Here is a 22,739-nt window from a genome sequence, read left to right as displayed (position 1 = left end):
CGGCAGCCATGTTGGCAATATTTTGTGACTTCTCCATCAAGAGTGAGTAGCTTGAACAATGGGAGTTTACTAGTTCATGGTTTTGAGGCTAGGAAAAGTCCAAAATAGAAGTGTCAGTAAGCCGGTGCTTTCTCCCTAAAGACTGACTGGCATTCTGGGGTTGGCTGCTGGCATTCCTTGGTCCTTGGCTTTTCTGTTACATGGCAGTGCACATGGTAGTATCTTCACCTTTCTCTTCCAGTTTATGGCTGCTCTCTGTGGCTTCTCCTTTTTGGTCCAATTTCCTTTGGCTTTAAGGACTTCAGCCATGTTGGATAAAGGTCCAGCCTCATTCAGTTTGGGCATGCCTTACCTAAAAACATCCTCAGAGGTTCTCTTTTCAAATGGGTTCACATTCACAGGACCGAGGGTTGGGATCTCAACATGCCTTCTGTGAAGAATATGGTTCATTCCCCAACATCTCAATCCCATGGCATATTATAGGGTGACATTTGGTTTAGAGTAATGATGTAGACTTGGGAGAGGATTAACTAGTAGATGAGGTTTTCTTGAGGGCTTAGAGGCAAGTATAGAGATGAAAGTGAAAAGAGATGGTTTTTCCAGATTCTTCCCACTTTCCTCCCTAGAGGTAATCAAGTAATTCTGGTTGAGGTGGGGTGGGATTGAGGGATTTTGGGTAGGCTGTGGTTATGAAGGCCCTCTCATCCATATTTCCTTTCAGCCATCACCCTAGAGCTCTCTTCTCCTAACCGCTAAAATGCAAATTTAAAATGAAGAAAAAAGGGAGTAAAAAGGTTATAGCATTAGAACCAATAAAATTGAGAGTAAGATAAAGAAGAAAGATGAAAAAAAATGACATAGAAGAGGATTAAACAAATATTACTTTGACTCAAACTTCTGAAATACATAGAAACTGTCACACTCTCTCATTTTTCCAGTGAGTCTCCCTTTATCTGCTTCCAACTCTTCCTCTGTTTTTTCCTTCAGATAGAGGAAGTATCTCTCTCTTTATGTGAAAAAACAGTTCTTGCATATTTATTTATGCTCTGAACTGAAGTGAGATTTTAATAAAACTCTTACACATTTCATTAAATGCTGTATACTATAAATGGTATGGTTTTACAGTCTCATCTTAAGCAAAGGGTAAAAGAAAACTATTTTCCGAAATGACAGGATCAATAACAAATAATATAAATAGTGTCTTATTTTGAGATTCCTCACAAAAATACTCTGAATTGGGAATTCAAGAACAGGTAGATTATTTGGGACATGCTGAAGGGAAGTAAGACAGGAAAGGATGAAACCAAATAAAGGACATTATCGTGGCAGTTGCCACTGTGGGCATTTGGAGCTCAGTCCTATTAGGGAACTCTGGGAGGCTTAATAAAATGTGCCTTAATTATTCCAATTAAAGATCAAGGAAGTTGCAGATGTTAATCCACCAGCTTCCCAGCCATCAATAACATCAGCTCTGGTACTTCTGGCTTGCCCTGAGCACAAGCTGAAAGTTTTCCTACAACTAGGAAGCACTCTCATCAGGGTGTTACAAGTGTTGAAAATAAGCAGCTTTCTTGTGTAGAGATAAATACCAACAGTGTATGGGCCAGGCACCGATGGCATTGGTGACCAATAGCAAACATATATATTGCGTTATGTCTGCTATGTGTCAGTCGTCCTAAAACATACACATATGGACAGTACAACTGTGTGAAGTAGGTACTATTAGTGTCTGCATTTTACAGATGAGGAAACAGCACAGGAGGATTAGGAAACTTATCTAGGGTCCCTTGACTATAACGTCAGAACTAGTGTTTGAACCCGGGTAGCTTAGTACAGAGTACATGCCCTTTATCCTTACATTGGGCTGCCTCTGGAACAAAGTAGGACCTTTTCAAAAATTTTTGTTAATAAAACCAATCAACATACAAACACAAACATTCTTAACGTATGAACATTCCATACTTGGTGTGCAGTCAGTGGTTCACAGTATCATCACATAGTTGTATATTCATCACCATGATCTTTTCTCAGGACATTTACATCACTCCAGAAAAAGAAATAAGAAAAACTCATACATACCATGCCCCCTACCCCTCCCTCTCATTAACCACTATAATTTCCTTCTATCCAATTTATTTTAGTATTTGTTCCCCCTATTATTGATTTTTAATCCATAGTTTTTTACTCATCTGTCCATACTACAGATAAAAGGAGCATCAGACACAAGGTTTTGACAATCACACAGTCACACCGTAAAAGCCATATCATTGTACGATCATCTTCAGGAAACATGGCTACTGGAACACAGCTCTACAGTTTCAGGCACTTCCCTCTAGCCTCGCTAATACACCTTAAACTAAAAAGAAGATACCTATATGATGCATAAGAATAACCTCCGGCATTTTTTTTCTTAATTTCCTCCTCAGAATGCTGGTTACTGGTACATAGAAACACTAAGGATTTTTGCATCTCGATCATGTGTCCTGGTGCTCTGCTGTACTCATTTATTAGCTCTATAGCTTCACTGTAGATTTTTTTGAGATTTTCCACATTTAGGATCATGTCATCTGCAGAGAATGGTGAAAGTTTTACTTCTTCCTTTCCAATTTGGATGCCTTTTATTTCTTTTTCTTGCCTAATTGTTCTAGCTAGAACTTCCAGTACAACGTTGAATAACAGGTGCAGTAGGAATCTTTGTCTTGTTCCTTATCTTGGAAAGTTTTCAGACTCTCCCCAGTGAGTATTATGTTAGCTGTGGGTTTTTCATGTATTCCCTTTACTATCTCCAAGAGGTTTCTCTCTATTCCTATCCTTTAAAGTGTCTTCATCAAGAAGGGATTAAGAAGCAGTACTTTTTGATTCCTCTGTTGTTCCTTGATAGCTGCCTCCTCTCTTTCCTTCTGCCAGTCTCCTTGTTTGCAGCTACCTCTGTCCCCACTGTAGAACGTTTTAGCCACTCCTCCTTCCCTCCTTCCAGTCTTTTTTTTTTTTTTTACATGGACAGGCACCAGGAATCGAACCTGGGTCCTCTGGCATGGCAGGCAGGCGTTCTTACCTGCTGAGCCATCGTGGCCTGCCCCCTCCTCCCATTCTTAAGCTCAAGGCTATCACATCAAACACTGTAATTCTTCCTAAGGTATTCGCTGATCTTCCTGATGTAATGTGATGAAGGCTTCTGGCTTTTATTAAGTTTTTTAAAAAGACATTTACGAATTTAAGAATCACAGAAAGACCTGATAAGTAGATGGCAGGTGGCCAGGATGGTATTTTTGGATTTGATTACGAGAGTTTAAGAGATATGTGTGCTCTTGGATATGAAAATCCTCTTTTCCACCTGCCACATCACCATTCTCCTTTTTTCTTTTTTTAAATTTTTGAATTGTTTACAATTTACATGTCAATTGTAAAACTTTTGAGCAATACTTAAGTACCAAGAGTAAAGTGTTAGTCCTGTTTCTTTCCTCCCCTTCCCCCTAAATCTGCCACTGTTCCCAGAGGTCACCCTCTTAAGGTCTTTGCTGATTTTTTGCAGGTTAAAAATTTTTTTTTCTACGTGTGTATGGGGTGTGTATGTGTATGTGTGTAATATATATTGCATAGTTAATTTTTTTAAAACATCAGTGATGCCATCCTTCTTAATTTGCTTTTCCTGCTAACATTACATCCTGGACATTTTTCTGTTATCAGCCCATATAGAGCCATTTCATTCTTTTAAAAAGGTGTATAGCATTTCGCAGTAAGAGTATGCTATGATTTCTTTAATTGTTTTCCTTTTAATGATCATTTTCCCTAGTTTTTTTGTATGATATGTAATGCTATAGTGACTGTCCTTGAAGAAACATCTGTGCTGAGAAAGTATTTCTGAGGGATAGCTTTCTAGAATTGAAATGTCAGAGTCAAAGCATATATACATTTATAGTTTTTATAGTGTCTGATACATTGTTATTCTCAAAGACTCCCAGTTTACTGTCATCAGCTGTGCATGAGTGCCCACTTGCCTATACCTTTGCAAATACAGCCGTTTGCAGTCTTTAAAATTTTTGCTTATATGGTGGATGACAAATGGTGATTGTGTCTGATAGTAATGTTAATTATGTTTCTCTGTGAATTGCCTGTTTATGTATTTTTTCATTTTTTTCTACTGAATTATTTGTATTTTTCGTTTTATTTAATAATGGCCTCCATTTTAAAAAACTTTTCTTAAATTAATTAAAAAATTTTTTTAATATGACAAAGAAACACAAACATTCTTAACGTGTGATCATTCCGTTCTGCATATATAATCAGTAATTCACAATATCATCACATAGTTGCATATTCATCTTCGTGATCATTTCTTAGAATATTTGCATCAATTCAGAAAAAGAAATAAAAAGACAGCAGAAAAAATTTCATATATACCATACTCCTTACCCCTGCCTTTCTTTTTGTTAAATTAATTTATTTTTTATTTATGATACATAACCACATACAAACACAAACATTCTATCATATGATATTCCGTTCTTGTTATGTAATCAATAACACAAACTATCATCACATAGTTGAATATTCATCATCATTATCATTTCTTAGAACATCTGCATCAATTCAGAAAAAGCAATAAAAAGACAGAAAAAAATTCATACATGCCATACTTCTCCGCTTCACCGATCACCAGCATTTCAATCTACTAAATTTATTTTAACATTTGTTCCCCTATTATTTATTTATTTTTAATCCGTATGTTTTACTTGTCGATAAGGTAGACAAAAGGAGTATCACACACAAGGCTCTCACGACCACACAGTCACACTGCGACAGCTGTGTCATCATACAATTATCTTCAGGAACCTTGGCCGCCAGAGCACAGCTCCACATTTTCAGGCAGCTTCTGCATGATATCTTAACTAACAAGGTGATTTCTATCTAATGCGTAAGAATAACCTCCAGGATGACCTCTCGGCTCTGTTTGGAATCTCTTAACCACTGACACTTTATTTTGTCTCATTTCGTTCTTCCTCTTTTTGGCCGAGAAGATTTTTCTCAGTCCCTTGATGGTGAGTCCCACTCGTTCTAGGATTTCTGTCCCACATTGCCAGGAAGGTCCACACCTCTGGGAGTCATGTCCCACATTGGGGGAGGGTGGTGAGTTTGCTTGCAGTGTCGGCTGAGAGAGATAGACCACATATGAGCAACAAAAGAGGTTCTCTGGAGGTGACTCTTAGGCCTAATTTTAAGTAGGCTTAGCCTAACCTTTCTGGGGTTAAGTTCATATGAACAAACCCCAAGATTGGAGGCTCAGCCCATTGCTTTGGTTGTCCCCACCGCCTGTGAGAGTATCAAGAATTCTCCACTTGGAGAAGTTGAATTTTCGCCCTTTCTCAAATCTTGTTTAATAATGGCCTCCATTTTTGAAGGCTCAAATAAAAATTTGGAACTTCATCATTAAAAATTTTTTGACAAGTGTATTAGATGTTAGATAATCTTATTGCCTTTATGCCAGGAGGAGAGGCATAAAATAGTGTAAGTTTAATGTTTTAGAAGATTTATTTTGAGCGGTGGCAAATTAGGACCTCTTAATCTCTATTTTGTGCTGTGGCTGATTAAACTTTCACATTTTCATGCTCCTCATGCTCCTTTTGGTGTATTACTAAAATAATTATTGCCGTGATATCTTTTCTAAAGCTAAACAGCATTTTTGCAAATGAATATGATGGATTTAAGGAAGGAGAAACAATTTGGATGAAACATGAAAATATTGAGAAAACATGTCCCATAACATGTAGATCAGTATTATTTTCTTATATAATAGGTAGGATGCCATTTAAAGTTATGTAATACTAGATACATAATACTTGATACATGTGATGCTTATACGTAGCTGTGGTCAAGACATTGTCACTGGTTTTGGGAATATAGAGATGAATAAAACCATTTCTGTGGATGAGCTCATAATCTGTTATGGGAGAGAGACAAGATATTAAGTACCTATATCATATATGATAATATATAGTATATATAATTCCCTATTATATTTCTGTTATATGTATATATTATATATTATAAATACCTTACCTCTAATATAGCATTTGTTAAATTATATTGCTAAGGTATTGTATATAATTATATGTAAAATGTATGCATAATTATGTTATAATACATTACATTAGCGTAATAAATTGAACAAGTTTGGTAATCAAGGGTTTTAGGAAGTATTATGCAATCTGCTAAGAAAACATAACGTGAAAGATAGGGACTTCTAAAGGAAGAAGTCTCTTGAGCTGACCTCAAACTACCTCAAGGTCAGCTCAGGAAACTAACATTGGTACATCACTATCTTCTGTCCTCATACCCTCTAAGTGTAGCCAGTTGTCTCAGTGATGTCCTTTATAACACAGTGATCTGATTCAGAATCAAGAATTGTAATTGATTGTCATTTCTCTTTAATCTCCTTCAATTTGTGACCTGACAGTTTTGGAGATTACAAGCCAGTTAGTTTTGAGAATGTCCTTCAGTGTGAATCTGTCTGATGATTTCTCATGTTCAGATTCAGGTTCTGCATCTTTGGCAGGAATTTCACAGAAGCGAGGCTGTGTTCTTCTATCAAGTGGCACGCAATTTCAGTTTATCCTATTACTAATAGTTTATTTTGAATACTTAATTAACTGCTGACTGTCTCTTACAGTTTCTTTTCCCCTTTGTCATTAATAAGTATTTTGTGGGAATTATTTTCTCACTATGCGACTATCCTGTTGCTCATCATGTTTTCAATTTATTATTTATATCAGGATGGATGCATAAATTCCTATTGTATTTAATGGATTATAATGCAGAGTATACTATCATTTATTTTGATGCCTAAATTGTCCCAGATTTTGCCAGCAGGAGCTCCTCTTCAGGCTGGCTTCTGTGTCCTTTTGACATGTCCGCGTCATTCTCTGAGCCTTTCCTTACTTTCTGGAAAACAGGTTCCCTGCTTTTGCTGTGGAATGAGCTGTCTCTTCATGGAACCCTGGTTGCTCTTTGTAGAGAGTGGTTTTTAGAAGCAAACTTCTGGGCACTAGGTGTGTCATTTTTATTGGAGTGTTGATGCTCCCAGGACCTGTCAGTGACTATATACTTATACGTACATACGCACTTATATCTATTTCTACATCCATTCATATTGTAAACCACACCTTCTGTTCTTATCCAACATTTAACAGTGAGACATTTGGTTTGCGTTATCCTAAATATATTGACTTACTTGCTCAGTCCCAGTCCCTTCAGTTGCTGCATGAGCCACCTCCCACATGGATGTTCTTCTCACCCGGCTCGGCTCCAGTACACTTCAAAGGGCTGCCCTCCTCCACGGAAGCCCTCCTTAGCTTTCTGGGGTCTGATGCCCTCCTCTTGGGTCCCCACACCCTGCCAGTGCAAACGCGTCTCAGGTTCCTCTCTCCATTCAGGCTGCTCCGCCTTGAGTTGGGCTGCTGCTGTTGACTCCACACCCCCGCCCCCGCCCCCCGTGGGACGTCCCCCGTCCTTCTTCCCCTCAGTCTCCAGTGCTGTGTGCCTGCGTGTTCCCTGCAGGTATATCCACCTCATCTTTCTCTGGCTTTGATGTTCTGAGTGCATCTACTGTCCCTCAGTTATTAATGAGTTCTTTTTTTAAACCATGTTAAATTTGCCTCGTAAATTATACAAGATTTCAACAGTGTGAAGTTATGAAACATTGTAATAAGCATATAGCCTGGTGTCTGGCAATGCTGTCATCCAATTTTTAAACTTGTTTTATGATCTTCATAGAGAAGAGCTGTAGTAAATAAATGGAAAACATATTTTAAAAGTTGACATGTCAGTTCTGCTGAATTTCACCTAGAAAGTTGTCCTCATTTATTTTTTCCTGCTTTGAAATAGGCTGTTTTCTGTATAAATCACCTATACTGTTTGGTCTTAAAACATTATTAACTATGTAGCTCTCTAATAAAGTCTAACCTTTTTACATTTTTCTGGTTTATAACAAGATACTTTTGTTAACAGCAGGTTGGGTTTGTCATGTTAATACTGTAATATCAGAAGACAGATTTTCTTATTTCTTGGATCATAAATCAAGAACTTTTAATCCTGACTTTTTACTCATTTTTGGTACACCTAAATGTGCATATGCATCTTGGTAATGGGCATACCTGTACATTCTTCACATCTCTAGCCACAGTTTGATGGTATATCATCAGATTTGTCCCAAGTCTTTATCTGATAACAGATCTAACAGATCTGCTTTCTTTCCAAACTCTCCTCGGAGTGAATCTGAACTAGGAAGATTCCAATAAAAATGACGCACCTAGTGCCCATAGAATAATGGGGAATCCATACAGCTGATGGAGGTTAAGAGGATTAATCCAATTTAACACATAAATATAATGTTAATGGAAGTTTTTGGGACAAATATAGATGAGTATGTTAATATAGATGATTAGTACTTAGTTCCTTCTTATTGTTGAGATAGCTGTCTTGATTAGATTTAAGGTATTCATGTCTCTCCTATTTTGAGCCAGAGTATAAGTGAACCTGAGTATATACTCATATTTACAATGATCAAATTAGGACATTAAAAAATATGACCCATTGTCTTAAATTTTAATTATAAATCTAAGAATATGTTGTGTGTTTTTGTATTCTCATCATTGAAGGAACCGGAGTGTAATTTAAAAAACTTTCACAAAGTCTTTTTTCCTTTACATGATTTCCCTTGCAGTTTAATAAATCTGTGATTCTAAGTTTAACTTTTGAACTATTTTTGGCCTTTAGATACTGCTCTGGAAGAAGTTCAATAATGGATCAAAGGAAGAATGACAGTATTGTCCCTAGTATCACTCAGTTAGAAGATTTTCTTACCGAGCACAATTCCAATGTTGTTTGGCTCCTTGTTGGTGGGTAGAATACATTTTCTTGTACTTTATTGTTTTGTGTATATGGATTAACAACTGCTGGTTTTAAGCAGTGGTTAATTAAAGTTGGAATGTTTATAATACTATTTAGTTATTTTTAGGAAAGAAGGCTTTAATCGATCTCTGTTTCTGCGAAGATTTGCCCGGGAACTGTCTGGGATGCTCTCTAGCTTACCTTGCGTTGTCCCCCGGCCTTACTTGGGGGAGGTGGGAGATGACGAAAGACATTGCATTTCACTTGTCTTTCCCATTTCAGTTCCACACCTTCCAGCCCCCCAATATACACAGACATGTTTGTTTGCTTTATTACAAAAGTAATACATTCTCATAGTAAATACATTTTTATAAGAAAGTAGAATGTATATACTTAAACTTTTTGTCTTCCTCACTCTTTCCGATGGACTCTGTCATTAATTTTTTTTTTTTGTATAATATTCTAGAAATTTTCTAGGCATATCCAAATAATACAAAACAGTGTATAATTAAATGACGGGAAGGGAAGGAGTATTAGTGAATTATAGATAGAAATACAGAAATAATATCTGGGAAGGAAGAGATTTGTAGACACTGTTATTGCCCAGGAAGTTTTTATGAAGAATGGTATTTGATTTGAATTTTGAGACAGGATTTGGAACGATGTACTATTACATGACTTTTGCATATATTGTCTCAAGGCTTAGAGCTCTTTTCCTTTTAGAATGTTGGGGAATTGAGAACCATAGCAATTAAGTAACTTCTGTGAATTACTCAGCTAGATTTTCAGAGTATATATCATGGTTCTTTTATGACAGTATAGGATGTAGGGTGGGAAGGGTAGGGAAGGAATTATGATGCTTCATGAGTCGTGAGTAGGATTGGGTGACCGTGTAAACTTCTAGTTGTTTTCTATTTGACTAAAGTGAAATATTTTAAATTACTATTATTGAAAGCCAGAAAGAATTAAATGAAATGCCAAACAGTATGAAATAGAACTTCAGAAAAGCAGTATTTAAGTTTACCTTTTAGATTAATTAAGGGCAGAATTCTTCCTTACTTCTTATCTGTATCTTCTCCTATCACCTAGAATTTCTATCTTTTTTTCTGTTCCATCCGGTTTCTTTCTGTTGGGAAGCAGCAGCAACTACAATGACGAGACAAACGTTGAGTGACTGTTCAAGCTAGTGGCCTTAGGGTATTGAAGGCGGGAACAGAGGAGGTGGCACGCTGTTCATGGGGGATCCACAGCAAGCTGTTGACAGTTATTTAGAGTAAAAATTAAATTTTAATAGCATATCATCAAATAATTTTCAGAAGAATTATCCTAGGAATGATTTTTATGGGCAAATATGTAGCATGTGTTACATTGAAACTATTAACATCAATCTGATAAACTCTGAAAAATGTTTTGTTGGGTTTTTTTTTTGCCTCTCAGTGATGGCTTTGTTTTATCTGTATTACATACTTTTTTTTTTTTGGCATGGGCAGACACTGGGAATCGAACCCCGGTCTCTGGCATGGCAGGTGAGAATTCTGCCTGCGAGCCACCATGGCCTGCCCTGTATTACATGCTTTAAAGCTAAAAGGTTGTATATGCTATTGCTTTACATATTTGTCCTAATTTAGAAAATAATTATAATTTTAAAAAGGACAGGTAGGGGTGCACGGGTAGTTCTGTGGTTAGAATGCCTGCCTTTCATGCAGGAGACCCAGGTTCAATTCCTGTACCATGCACCCCTCCCCCCAAAAAAAAGGACAAGTAAAGAAAAATTTATTATCAGAATAGTGCTTTCTTCTGTTTTGCCTTTTGTGTACTCATGAATTGGGTTTTTCTTTTGGAATGTAAACTCTATAAATGAATATTAATTTTTCATGAGGAAAATGATCAAAATTAGAATATCATTTACTCTTCCATATTCAATGGCATTCTTTAAAAATAGGTTATAAACTTATCAATCATGCTATCCTATATTTAGCATAGGTATGGCTTCAACTAGTCTAAAATTCCCATTTTGTTTCCATTACCTTTTTTTTTAAGATTTATTTGTGTATTTTTAATGTTTTTATTGAGAAATCTTCACACACATACATTCCGTACATGGTGTACAATTAATAGTTCACAACCTCATCACATAGGTATGTATGTATTCATCACCATGACCATTTTTTAGAACATTTTGCATCACTCCAGAAAAAGAAATAAGAAAAAAGGAAAAACTCAAACATACCATAAACCTTACCCCTTCCTCTAATTGACCACTGGTATTTCCATTTACTCAATTTATTTTACCCTTTGTCCTCCCCATTATTTATTTATTTTATCAATTTTTTTTTAACTCATCTGTCCATACCCTGGATAAAAGGAGCATCAGACACAAGGTTTTCACAATCACATGTCACTTTGTAAAAGTTACATCTGAATACAGTAATCTTCAAGAATCAAAGCTACTGGTACGTAGCTCAACAGTTTCAGGTACTTCCCTCCAGCCACTCCAATATACCATAAACTAAAAAAGAATATCTATATAATGCATAAGAATAACCTCCAGGATAACGTCTTGACTCTGTTTGAAACCTCTCAGCCACTGAAACCTTATTTTGTCTGATTTTTCTCTTCTCCCTGTTGATCAAGAAGGTTTTCTCAATCCCTCGATGCCGGGTTTCTCTCCCACATTGCCAGGGAGGTTTATATCCCTGAGAGTCATGTTCTGTGTAGGAAGGAAGGCAGTGAGGTCACCTGCCGAGCTGACTTAGAGAGAGAGGCCATATATGAGCAACAAAATATTTGAGGGTGACTCTTAGGCCTAGATTTTAAGCAGGCTTAGCCTATCTTTTGCAGGAATAAGTTTCATAGGGACAGCCCCCAAGATCAAGGGCTTGCCTGTTGGTTTGGTTGTCCCCGCGGCTTGTGAGAATATAATTTTCCAAATGGGGAAATTGAATATTTCCTCCTTTCTCCCTAGTCACTAAAGGGAACTTTGCAAATATTTCTTTATTCGCTGCCCAAATTACCCTGGGATATAATGGCATCATACTAATCTGATCAGACCAACAAAATCTCCTGCCCTTTTCAAGATTCCATGTACTTACGGTGTTCAATGAAACTGACCATACAAGTTAAATTAGGTAATGCACTACCTAAAATATAAATTTTGCACCCATTAAACATTTCTCCCTTTAGTCTCTTCATAAAATTTGAAGTTTTAAAATATGGACCATATCATCCCTTACCCTATATCTGATTTACCTTAGTCCTGTCCTGATCAACTTCATTGATATCTCTGCTCGAAATCTGATCACTTGTTCAGTTTTTTGAACAGTTCCTTATGGGATACTGCTGACTTTCATAGTTTCAGAGCTCTAACTGAGTCTCATATGTCACGTAAATACCCTAAGTTTCTAGGTCCATTAACTTTTTATTTTTCCAATACATGGGCAGGCACCAGGAATAGAACACGGGTCTCTGGTATGGCAGGCGAGAGCTCTGCCACTGAGCCACTGTGGCCTGCCTTAACTTTTAAAGGCAGAGTTGCTGATTTATAAAACCAAGATTTTTCTCTGATTTAAAAAATCATCAGATTTCTTTTTAAGTGGAATTATTCTGTTTCAGGAAATACTTTGGAGTGACTTGTGTATGAACTTTTGTCCTAAAAAAGGTGAATGATTTTTTGAATAGTCAGAGATAATGGGCTTTCTCTCCTAGAACATCTTTACCTATGTTTAGTAATCAAGACAGCGCAAAACCATGAAAATAGAAACAAAAAAAAAAAAAAAGGAAAAGGTGTGTCTTAATTGACCTGATTAGAATTTATGCTTTACTGGGTAATGACTGAAGAGATAGAAGTTGGATGAAGTAGAATCCATCTCAGATTTTAAAAGTTCCAGTATTAAATTGTAAGAGAACAAATTACCATTTGGAAAGAGACCTTGACATTTCTGAATATAACATTCTTTTACTAACAAATTTTTATTAAGATATTAAGGTGATTGAAAGGAAACTATATATTGAGAATCTTTTGCATTTTTCTCCCAACAGCTACCATTTTGTCCTGTGGCTGGATTATTTATCTCACCTATTATAATTCTCGAAATGTTGGTCTTATTTTAACACTGGTTCTTAACAGATTATACAAACATGGCTATATCCATATTGGTAAGTTTGAGTAACTCTGAATTTTTTTCTTCCATATTATTTTGTGATGTATATTAAAAATTCATGTCTTTATAAACTGATAGTAACTTTAGAAATTTACCTTTGTATCTTGAAGGTTAAACTAATCATTCTGACTGGAGTTTTTCTCACCTAGGATATCAGGACTAGAGAAGAAATAACACTTGGTTACATTCTTTACCCCATTCTTACAGATATTCTATAGTTATGATAACTTTTTGACTTTTCTTTGCTTATAAAAGATGCTCATTAGAATTAGAAAAATCTAGACATATATGCAATATGGAAATAGAAATTTCTGAGTTCCACCATCTAAAGAATATTTTTAGTACTCCATTTAGTTTTTGCTGCTTTTTAAAATTTAATTTTATAGATTTAGTTTTTGCTGCTTTTTAAAATTTAATTTTATTTTTAAAAAATCTTTTAACTATACGTTGGAATCATGTCCTGTATTTCATTTGGAAGCCTGCATTACTCATTTTAGTTTACTTTATGAGTATACAATAATCTGATTTCTGGTTACTTATAATTGGGAAACTAGCAGGTATATAAGATGTTTTCGGAAGCTGTGTGCTAAAAGCCCTAAAAAATGCAAAAAGGGAGTCCCTGGATAGAGCCGTTGTCACCTTCCGCCCTAGTGGGTGGGCGTAAATGGAACATCACTCAGACATCTTCCGTTAATTTGGGGCAGTGGATGTTTCCTGGAGTCTGTCAAATTTATGAAGGAAAAAGAGAATTAGTTACGGCTTCACGTTTATTTAATGGCTGTGTATAATTGCACGGTTTAGGAAATTATCTGTACAAAGCGTTTATGAAACCTAATGTCCTCGTGGTTATCTAGCAGCTCGTTCCATAATTATGTTTCTTTCTGTTCCATTCGAAGAAAAGATGATAGAAAATTAGTAAAGCGGTAAGGGTATCAGGAAGAGAGTGGTATCCTTATTTACCTTAGAAGAACATTTAATTTTTGAATAAATTGAATGGTAAGATTATTTGAAGCTTTCGGGTTCTGCTATCTATCAGAATAATTACATTGATTGCTATTGTTTTTATTTTCCTACATCAGGTTCCTTCTCTTTCTCTGTTCTTTCTGGAAAAGTCATGGTTCGTGAAATCTATTACATTACAGAAGACATGTCTATCAGGTAAAACAAAAGAAAAAGAACCCATTGTTATAAAACACAAATTTGAAATATTTAAAATCTCTCTGATTAAACTTTATTTAATATGACTTGTTTCTTCAAATAAAACCATAAAGCAAAAATCATTTTTTTGATAACTGTTATCTAGTGAGTAGATATTTTGAAATGTTTTTATCAGTTGATTAATTTAAGAAAGGTTTAGGCTCCCCAAAAGTTTATCAAATAGCAGCTCATTGAAATGAATAACCTGTCATTTCATTCCTAGATGAAAAATTGAAACATTAGATTATCTGTCCATTTCTGTTGTAGGAGTCATGGTGATCATTTGTCATATAGCTTGAGGGTAAGGGATGTGGATAGTGCTTGTCTTTTAGCTCCTTATTTAGAGATAATATGTTTTAGGATTGTTTAGCACATGTTAGCAACTCTAATTTTATTCAAAGGAGTAAACAGGAATCTGAATATAATGAGAAATGATAATTAATAATAAAATGTTTGAAGTGTTGCTTCTTCCCTAAGTCTTGAAAGAAAAACCTACTTTATTTTTTGTAATGTTCTTAAAATTTGTGGCTTAGAATTTGAAATTTTTAAATTAGTTAAGAGGTGCTAGGGTTTGGCCATATCCATACCTTATTTAAAACATTAGGAGGTGGATTCGTTTCCCAGAGCCTGCCCATGCCAAAAAAAAAAAACCAAACAAAAACAAACAAACAAAAACATTAGGAGGCAACTTCTATGTGAGTCTAAAATTATTTCAAAATTAAAAAATAAATTGAGGTTTATTATTTGGGTGCATTAGGATGATGTATAATAAATAAATTGTTACATAATTTCTCATTTTTGTAATTTACTCGTTTAGAATTCAAGATGGATTTGTCATTTTTCGGTGGTGGAAGATGTATAACCCAAAACAGAAGCAGCATGGTGAGTTTCATTTTTTCATGTGCTGAGAATGTTCAGTCATATTATCAGTTTTAATTTATGTGTATTGAAATGTTTCACATTTTATATTAGATGGAGTTTTTTAAAAGCTCTGGGGTTTTGATTTTATTACCACTCTCCTCAGAATCCTTCACCAGCTTTCATGCTGCCTGGTTAAGTTTAGATTCTTCAGCCTGTTATTTATTGAGGAGTCTCTTCAGTCTGAACCCCTACCTATGTGTCTAGCCTTACCTCCCACTCTGTCATTGAACCTAACCCATGTTCTGGTTAAGCTGGGCTCTCTAACATTCTAATGATTCTGTTAATCTCATACTTTTCAGCTTCTGTGCTTTTATTCATACCTCTTCCTGAGACTGCTACGTGTTCTCATTTATCTGCCTTGGTAGGGATGAACATAACAGGAAATGTAAACTCTAGGCTTCCTTTTGGATCTTCTTTTCTCATCAGAGCCTTGTCCTTTGTCATCTTAGAGTTTTCACCCTAGATCTTCATTTTATATTCTTCTAGGTTCTCCTTTCTCTGCCCCTAACCTTTGTAGTCTACATTAACCATCACCAGTGGCTTCAAGGGATAGTAGGTCTTGTTTATACTTTCTAGAATACTAACTTTTTGATATCAGGAACTCTTAGCATTCTTCAGCATTGTTGAGGACCTCAAAGAGCTTTTTGCTTATGTGTATTATATTTATCTAAATATATTGCCTTAGAAATTACATCTGAGAATTTTAGAAACACTTATTTTTTAATTCATTAAAGAAATTTAAGCCCATTACATATTATTTAATGAAAAGTAGCTATTTCCCAAAGTAAAAATGTATTAGTGACAACAGTAGTAGCATTGCTTTACATTTTTGCAAATTTCTTCAATGCCTATTCTCAGCTCTACTTCTGCTTTCAATTTGTTGAAGTACCATATGTCATGTTGCCTTTTAAAAATTCTACTCTCTACTCCTGGGACAATGATTGTTAAATGGCCAAGAATCTTAGTATTATTATGAAAATAGTTCTTGAAAAGGTCTTGGGCCCCTGTTACTTCTTGGGTAATACTTTGAGACCTGTTGCTCTAGAAAATGATAGGTGGGACCTGGGAATGTAGGGTCAGAAAAGGATGGAATCTCCCCGTCTTCTCTTAGCTCTCAGAGTGATCTGTCTCTGGTACCCCAGGTTGAAACTCTGAAATGTGGGTTAGAGTGCATAACTGTTGGAAATTTCCAGTTAAATGGTTTGTTTTTTTGTCAACTCACTTAGAAATCTTACCATCATTTATAATTTTATTCCTATGGGAAAATGGCTTTAAGTTCCAAAAACTTTAAAATTTTCCTAAGTTTTAGCTAGCTTATTTCACTTTAGATTACATTATTTAGTTTCTTTTTCTCTTTATTATTGTTCTCCTACCCCATATCACACCCTTCCCCACCCCCCACCCTCCATGGCACTTTTATAGCTAGCAGTGACTTTCCTTTAGAGCTGTCTAGCCCAGCAGATTTAATTTATAATCTTAAATTGAACTACAGTCAGCCAAAAGATAAATCTGTAGGATATGGTGGAGTTGGAAAATAGAGAAGGCCCATTTGACCTGACACCTCCCCCTCATACCACTTACCCAGTATTTCAAGGAATGTAGTTGGAAACAACTGATCTTAAAATCCCTCATCAGTTTGAGAAAAGAAAAAAAAAAACAACTAATGTTCTCACAACTGCTCATTCTAGGGATGAAGGAACAGAAATTTATGTGATTGTAACTATAAAGCCGTGACAAGAACTTAGGTCATCTAATTTCTAGTCTTAGTGCTCCTTATATTATAGAACAGTCTTGTTTTAAATATAACCCAAGTAAATCCTTAGAAATTCTTTTTTTTTTTTCTTAGAAATTCTTATACATAAATACTGGTTGCAGCTTATGGACATTTGCAGTATCTAGAGGCAGCTGCAGTTTTGAAAGCTGCACCTAAATATGATTGCCCAGTTTAGAAGTTTTTTAGAAGTGAGGACTGAAATCTTAAAATTGCTTATAAGCTTTTTGATGATAAAAATAATCATTCCATTTTATCATAAAGTATCACATCTTAAAGTAGATTATTTTTCACTAAGTTATGTGGGGTTAAGAGCAATTACCCAAGTCCTTCTTGAAAGAGGTAGCATTTCATAAAATATTTACCTCATTTAATAGAGGGGGAGAAGGAAGAGATTTAAAAAAAAAAGGAAATGGGCACTACCTAAATCTATTTGGGGGAATAAATGCATATAAACAACCATAATTAAAGAAGAACGGGAACATTGAGTGTGGGTTAAAGAACTATATTGAGAACCATCTTCAAAGTTTCCAGCTGTGGTGTGGACCACCTGGTGTGACCCCAGTGGCGCCATGCCTTGATGATGTTTAGAGTGCTGCCCGTTTGTTAGGAGGTGGCATGGTAGATGGAGGGCTGTTAAATCGCCATCTTCTGAGCAGCATGCTTAGGGATGACAGGAAGTAAGATTTTGTCAGGCATAGGTGGAGTGGAACTGAGGGTAGCTCAAATGGAATAACTGGTTTGGCCAGTGGCATTGAGGCCAAGTGCCATAAGTCTGTTTGGGAATGAGCAAATGATTCAGTTTGGTTGTTAATATAAGGTAAAGGACTATCAGGGAATGATTTGGAGGTTGTGTTAAAGAGGATCTTGAACATCTGGTAGCTACAGCCATTACAGGGATTTTTGGGCAGGAGAGTGACATGAACTTACATATTTCAGAAGACATAGCAAAATGTTATCACCACTTCAGATTCATACATCCTAGTTTAAAAAATAGCTCAAATATTGCCTCTCTCTGACTGCATATCACTGTCATTTCTTTTAGTGTTTTGAATTCCTTTTGTCACTCTTATTGTTAGTTCTGTATCTTTCTGCTGCTTCTATGTAATTGTCTATAAACTTTTGACAATTTTGATATGAACAGAAATATCATTATAATTTTTGGATATTTTGTGTCCTTCTTAATACTAAAAATATTTAAATTAAGTTTTATGTCTTTGCTTCTTTTTTGTGTGTGCCACTCGTTTTCAATAGATAAAAAGATGCCTCACCTCCCTTTTATGGTGGTGTTAGGAGAAGTTGGTGGACTTATCAGTTAACACTTTTGCAGTTATTAATTATTTGCTCTTTGCTTTACCTACATTTTAACATTTACATTTATGTATTTTTCAGGAGTGGCAAGCTTTGGTGATGCCTGTAGTCAGTCCTTTCAAATAATAATGAAGGAATAAACGGTTTGGACTAAGTACATTATTAGTCTAGAACGATTTCAGGGCCAGATTTTTGTTAGGAAGATTTAGAGCTTTGGTAGAAGAAAATAGGAAAGCATTAGCATACAGTTTCTGTGCTGTGAAGCTTAGTTGGAAGGATTTTCACCAGGAATGGAGTTAGATTTGTAATCCTAACAAATTACAGTTGATTGGTCCAGTGTAGCCCAATTGTAATACAGTCCAGTGTATTCCTATTATAAATAAAGAAAACAGAAAATAGCTAATTTGTTTGCCAGAAGTGTTTTGTTACACAGTTATCCCTAGATCATGGAACCAGTGATCTGCCATAAAAATTTGTTGGCTAAAGGCCAATCATTTGAGGATATCTGTCAGAAATCTTCATTTTGCTTTTAGAATAGTTGATTTTAAGCCATTCTTTTAGAAGATAATTACATGGCAGGATTGATTGCCTCTTAACATATGATGATATGTTCATATCATATGTTTAAGTGAATACTGATCTGAGTAAGTAGGCATGCATCCATTTTATCCAGAAGGAATTTTTACATTGTTAAGAAATGGAAACATGGTGGCAAAACATATCCCTTTCTGTTACTTTGCCCTTTAGAAGTTTTAGCCTAATATAATCTAGTACTTTTGAAATTTATAGTATTCAAATGTTGTTGTTATTACAGAGAACAATTTTTAAAAGGTCAATTGACTGTTTTATCTTTGTACTAAGTATTGATTCTAAGTCTTACAAGGCGGCACTTCTGCACCTTACTTTTTTTTTTTTTTTAACTACAAATAGCATGTGTTCCAGTTACATAATTAAATAAGAGCCCTTCTCCTAATTTCCATTTGGAAAACAAGAAGTCTCAATTAGCTGTTTGCTCAGGAGACTTGAGCTGTTCTACAACATTCATTTACATTTTCTTGTTCTATAAACTAACTGCCTGTTAAGTCAAGAGTCTTTTATATCCGTATCTTGTGTCTCTTAGGAATTTTATTTAAATATATTTTTTGAGAGCCTATTCTGGGAATGTTATCATGTTAGATGATAAGGAGATTTACAAAGTATGGGAACAAAGAAAATTATCTGCCTTCAAAAATAGAGCAACCTTAATGTAGAAATAAGATTTACAAAGGCCTAAAATTCTTACCTGCCATGTGGGAGACCTGCGTTTGATTCCTGGAACATGCCCATACCAAAAAAAAAAAAAGATTTAAAAGGGTCAATTGATTATACCTTTCTTAAACTATGTTTAAATTGAAGTTTTCACTTTGATGTCTAGTACAATCAGAGTGAATGAAACTATAAAACTCCTTTCTAAATTCCCTAGAGATGTAAGTGTCAGTGAAAAATCTAGTGTTACCATCGTTTTACAATTTTAGATATTGCAGTTAAGTTTGAATATTGAACAATTTTTCATAAGTTACAAAGAAATAACTGAAATCTTTCTATAAGTTTCTGTTTTGGGTCACTAATAACATTTATTTTTACTTTGAAACAGTCATCACATTCATTAATTTAATTGATAGGAAATACTGTTTTGTGGCTAAAGGCTGATGTTTTAGAAACCTGGACTCCAGTTTCCTTCTTGCTAGGTGTGTAACCGTGGGCGCCTTCTGCCATGGTTGTGAAGATTAAATGAGATTGTGTGAGTTCAGTACCTAAAAGAGTACCTGGAATAAAGCAGGCATTCAATACAAGTGAGCTGATTTTATTGTTAATATTATATTGTGTTATGGAATGAAAGATTATTTAATGGAAGAGAATGGATTATTGAAAATTAATGCATAATTTGTGTATTGAAAGTGAATACATAATCTATGTGACTAGTAAGAATTTGACCTGCAAAGAGAATGGAACCCGTATTTATTGTAAAACGATCACACGAGGTAGATATAGGTCTTCCTGTTTTATAAATGAGGAACATGACAGTCATGGAGGCTAAGGTACTTGCCTTAGGTCCCAGCATTAGTAAATGATATTACAGGGATCGATCCTGTATCTTTTCTACTGTTTTGTCACCTTTCTCCACCTCCTGGAGGATCTAGTACATGAGTCCCCATCCTTTTTTTTTCTCTTTTATTTTTTAAAGAACTCTTGTGTGTGTGGCGTGTGTCTGTATATAGGAAATTTGTCTTGTCCTGTGTGGTGTGTGTCTGTATGTAGGAAATGTGTGTCTTGTGCGTGTGGCGTGTGTCTGTATGTAGGAAATGTGTGTCTTGTGCGTGTGGCGTGTGTCTATGTACGAAATGTGTGTGTTGTATGTGTGTCATGTGTCTGTATGTAGGAAATGTGTGTCTTTGGAAGAGGCCTCTCTATCTCCTAGGGAATGATTGTCAGGGCAGGGTAGACAGAAGTAGAAAACTATTTCACTTTGCATTTATTATGCTTTCATGTGTTGGGTTTTCAGAAATTCTAAGTTAAGATCTATTTTGTTACTATAAATTTGTTTGAAGGAGAGGTGTTTATTTATGGGTGTGTGCCCTGTGATCTAGTAGGGTGCCCCTGTCTCTGTGGAAGACTGACGTACTTATTCTGCCTGTATCCTCTCTGTGGGGTGATATTGTGGATGTGCTAGTATTTGTGTGTACATGTCTGTGAGAGTGAGTGTGTGTGTGCTTGTCTTTGTCAGTGTGCTTCTCTTGTACATAAGTGTACATGCACCTCTCTGTGTGTGCCCACCTCTGTGTCTTTTCCCTGTGTTTCTCAGTGGGTGTGCCCTCAGGCATGAATCTGTCTCTTGTTATCTGTGTGTGTGTATTGGAGGAGGAGAGCGAAGATGTTGCCATATACAGTGTACCTGGGAATGGCAGAAGCCTAGAGAAAAGACCATGTAAGCTTGGAAATCAACCAGGCTTGGAAATTCGATTTATTATTTAATCATACATCTCTCTGACTTGAATATTATTAATGCAGGTGAAGCAAATAGAAAAAAATTAAGATGCTTTTCTTTTAAAATATGAAGTCAGAGGGAAGGAAGTACATGGGTCGAGAATGAAACCTAGGTCTCCCACATGGCAGGCAAGAATTCTAACACTGCACTTCCCCTCAAAAAAATTTATTTTTCAACAGATGGTGCTGCTATAATGGGCTAGTCACATGGAAAAAGAATGAAATGTGACCCCCACCATACAGTATACAAAAGAAAAAAAAAGCGCATTGGGGTTTACTAATAATCATTGCTTTTCTACACTTAAAATGATATGTAGTTGTTCAGTGGGAAATTCTTGTCTGCCATGCAGGAGACCCATATTTGATTCCTGGCCCATGCACACCCCCCCTCCCCCAAATGTACATTTTACTTCAATAAAGTTGTCACACACAAAAAAAAGAAAGCACATTAGAAGCCAAGGAAGTACATTGTGAGTACCTGACCTTGAGGAGGTCGCAGTCTAGCCAGAGAGACAAATAACATGCTTAAAATGCCTTGAAATTACAAGCAACATGTCAACAAGTGCAAAGTAATTGAGTGTTACAAACAGAAGCGCTATTCCTTGCCACAGGGTACTAAGTGATGACACAGGTGAGACATTTTCCCATCGAAGGTCACAAGGTTGCAGCAGCCCACAAGCTGAATCCTGCCCACAAATGTACCGAGTTTGGCACATTGGGAGTAATTTTTTATAATATTAATTAGAACCCCAGTTGAGAAGGTAAAGATATCAACAGAAAAATGCCAGCTAATGTAGAAAGAATGATAGAATTGGAAAAACAGCATTCTGTGAACTTTAATACAACTTTAATACAATTATTGATTCTGACAAGTGAAAACTGTAGGTTAAAATGGTTGATGAAAAATTGGAAATCTATATAGTGTGGAGTAACACCGCAAAGTTTATGGTCTTGAAGCTGGACGTGTAACTGTGTTGCAGGGCTCAACCAACATCACCCATTACCTGGAATCAGTCATAGTATTACCACTGGTAAGCCAGTTCTGGTCTGTGATGCAAGTACATAACCTAACCTGGTATCTATTCCAGCTGCTGTCCACCTCTTCCCCTACACCACCTCCCACCCCTACTCACAAAAGGAGGATTAGATATAAACTTGCAGTTTACAGGAGAGATTGGGGAAAAAGAAACTAAAGGGCACAAGGAAAAAGCAACGAGACAATCTAGGAGCTGAGGCATTCTGTGGGGGCATTTGGCAAGGTCTCTTCGGCAAGTCAGTAAGGTTTTTAAAAGTAAAAACTGCTATATTAAAAAGATTTAAGAAATATAATAACTGAATGCAATGCATAGGCCTGGATTCTTTATTGGTTTGGACAAACTGGTATAAAAGGCATTTGGGGTCAACTGGGAAAAAATTTTTTTTTAACTTGTATTAAAAATTTTTATATTCATTAACCATAATTTGTCATG

General features: G+C 35.8%; 1 protein-coding gene across 9 annotated transcripts in view; it reads left to right on the top strand.

Moving 5' to 3' along the window:
• Positions 1-22,739, top strand: part of BLTP1 (bridge-like lipid transfer protein family member 1) — a 235,966-nt gene that overhangs the window by 9,132 nt on the left and 204,095 nt on the right. For all 9 annotated transcript variants that reach the window (XM_077140145.1, XM_077140153.1, XM_077140154.1 and 6 more), the window contains exons 2-5: positions 8,773-8,894; positions 12,925-13,041; positions 14,126-14,204; positions 15,061-15,125. In XM_077140145.1, coding sequence (XP_076996260.1) covers positions 8,798-8,894; positions 12,925-13,041; positions 14,126-14,204; positions 15,061-15,125 — 358 coding nt within the window. In that variant the 5' untranslated portion in view covers positions 8,773-8,797. The remainder of the gene's footprint in view (positions 1-8,772; positions 8,895-12,924; positions 13,042-14,125; positions 14,205-15,060; positions 15,126-22,739) is intronic.

The sequence above is a fragment of the Tamandua tetradactyla genome, chromosome 22, assembly GCF_023851605.1.
Source record: "Tamandua tetradactyla isolate mTamTet1 chromosome 22, mTamTet1.pri, whole genome shotgun sequence".
In the NCBI taxonomy this organism is placed as follows: Eukaryota; Metazoa; Chordata; class Mammalia; order Pilosa; family Myrmecophagidae; genus Tamandua; species Tamandua tetradactyla.
Note: the sequence above shows the minus strand (reverse complement) of the source record. Positions and strands in the feature narration are given on the sequence as shown.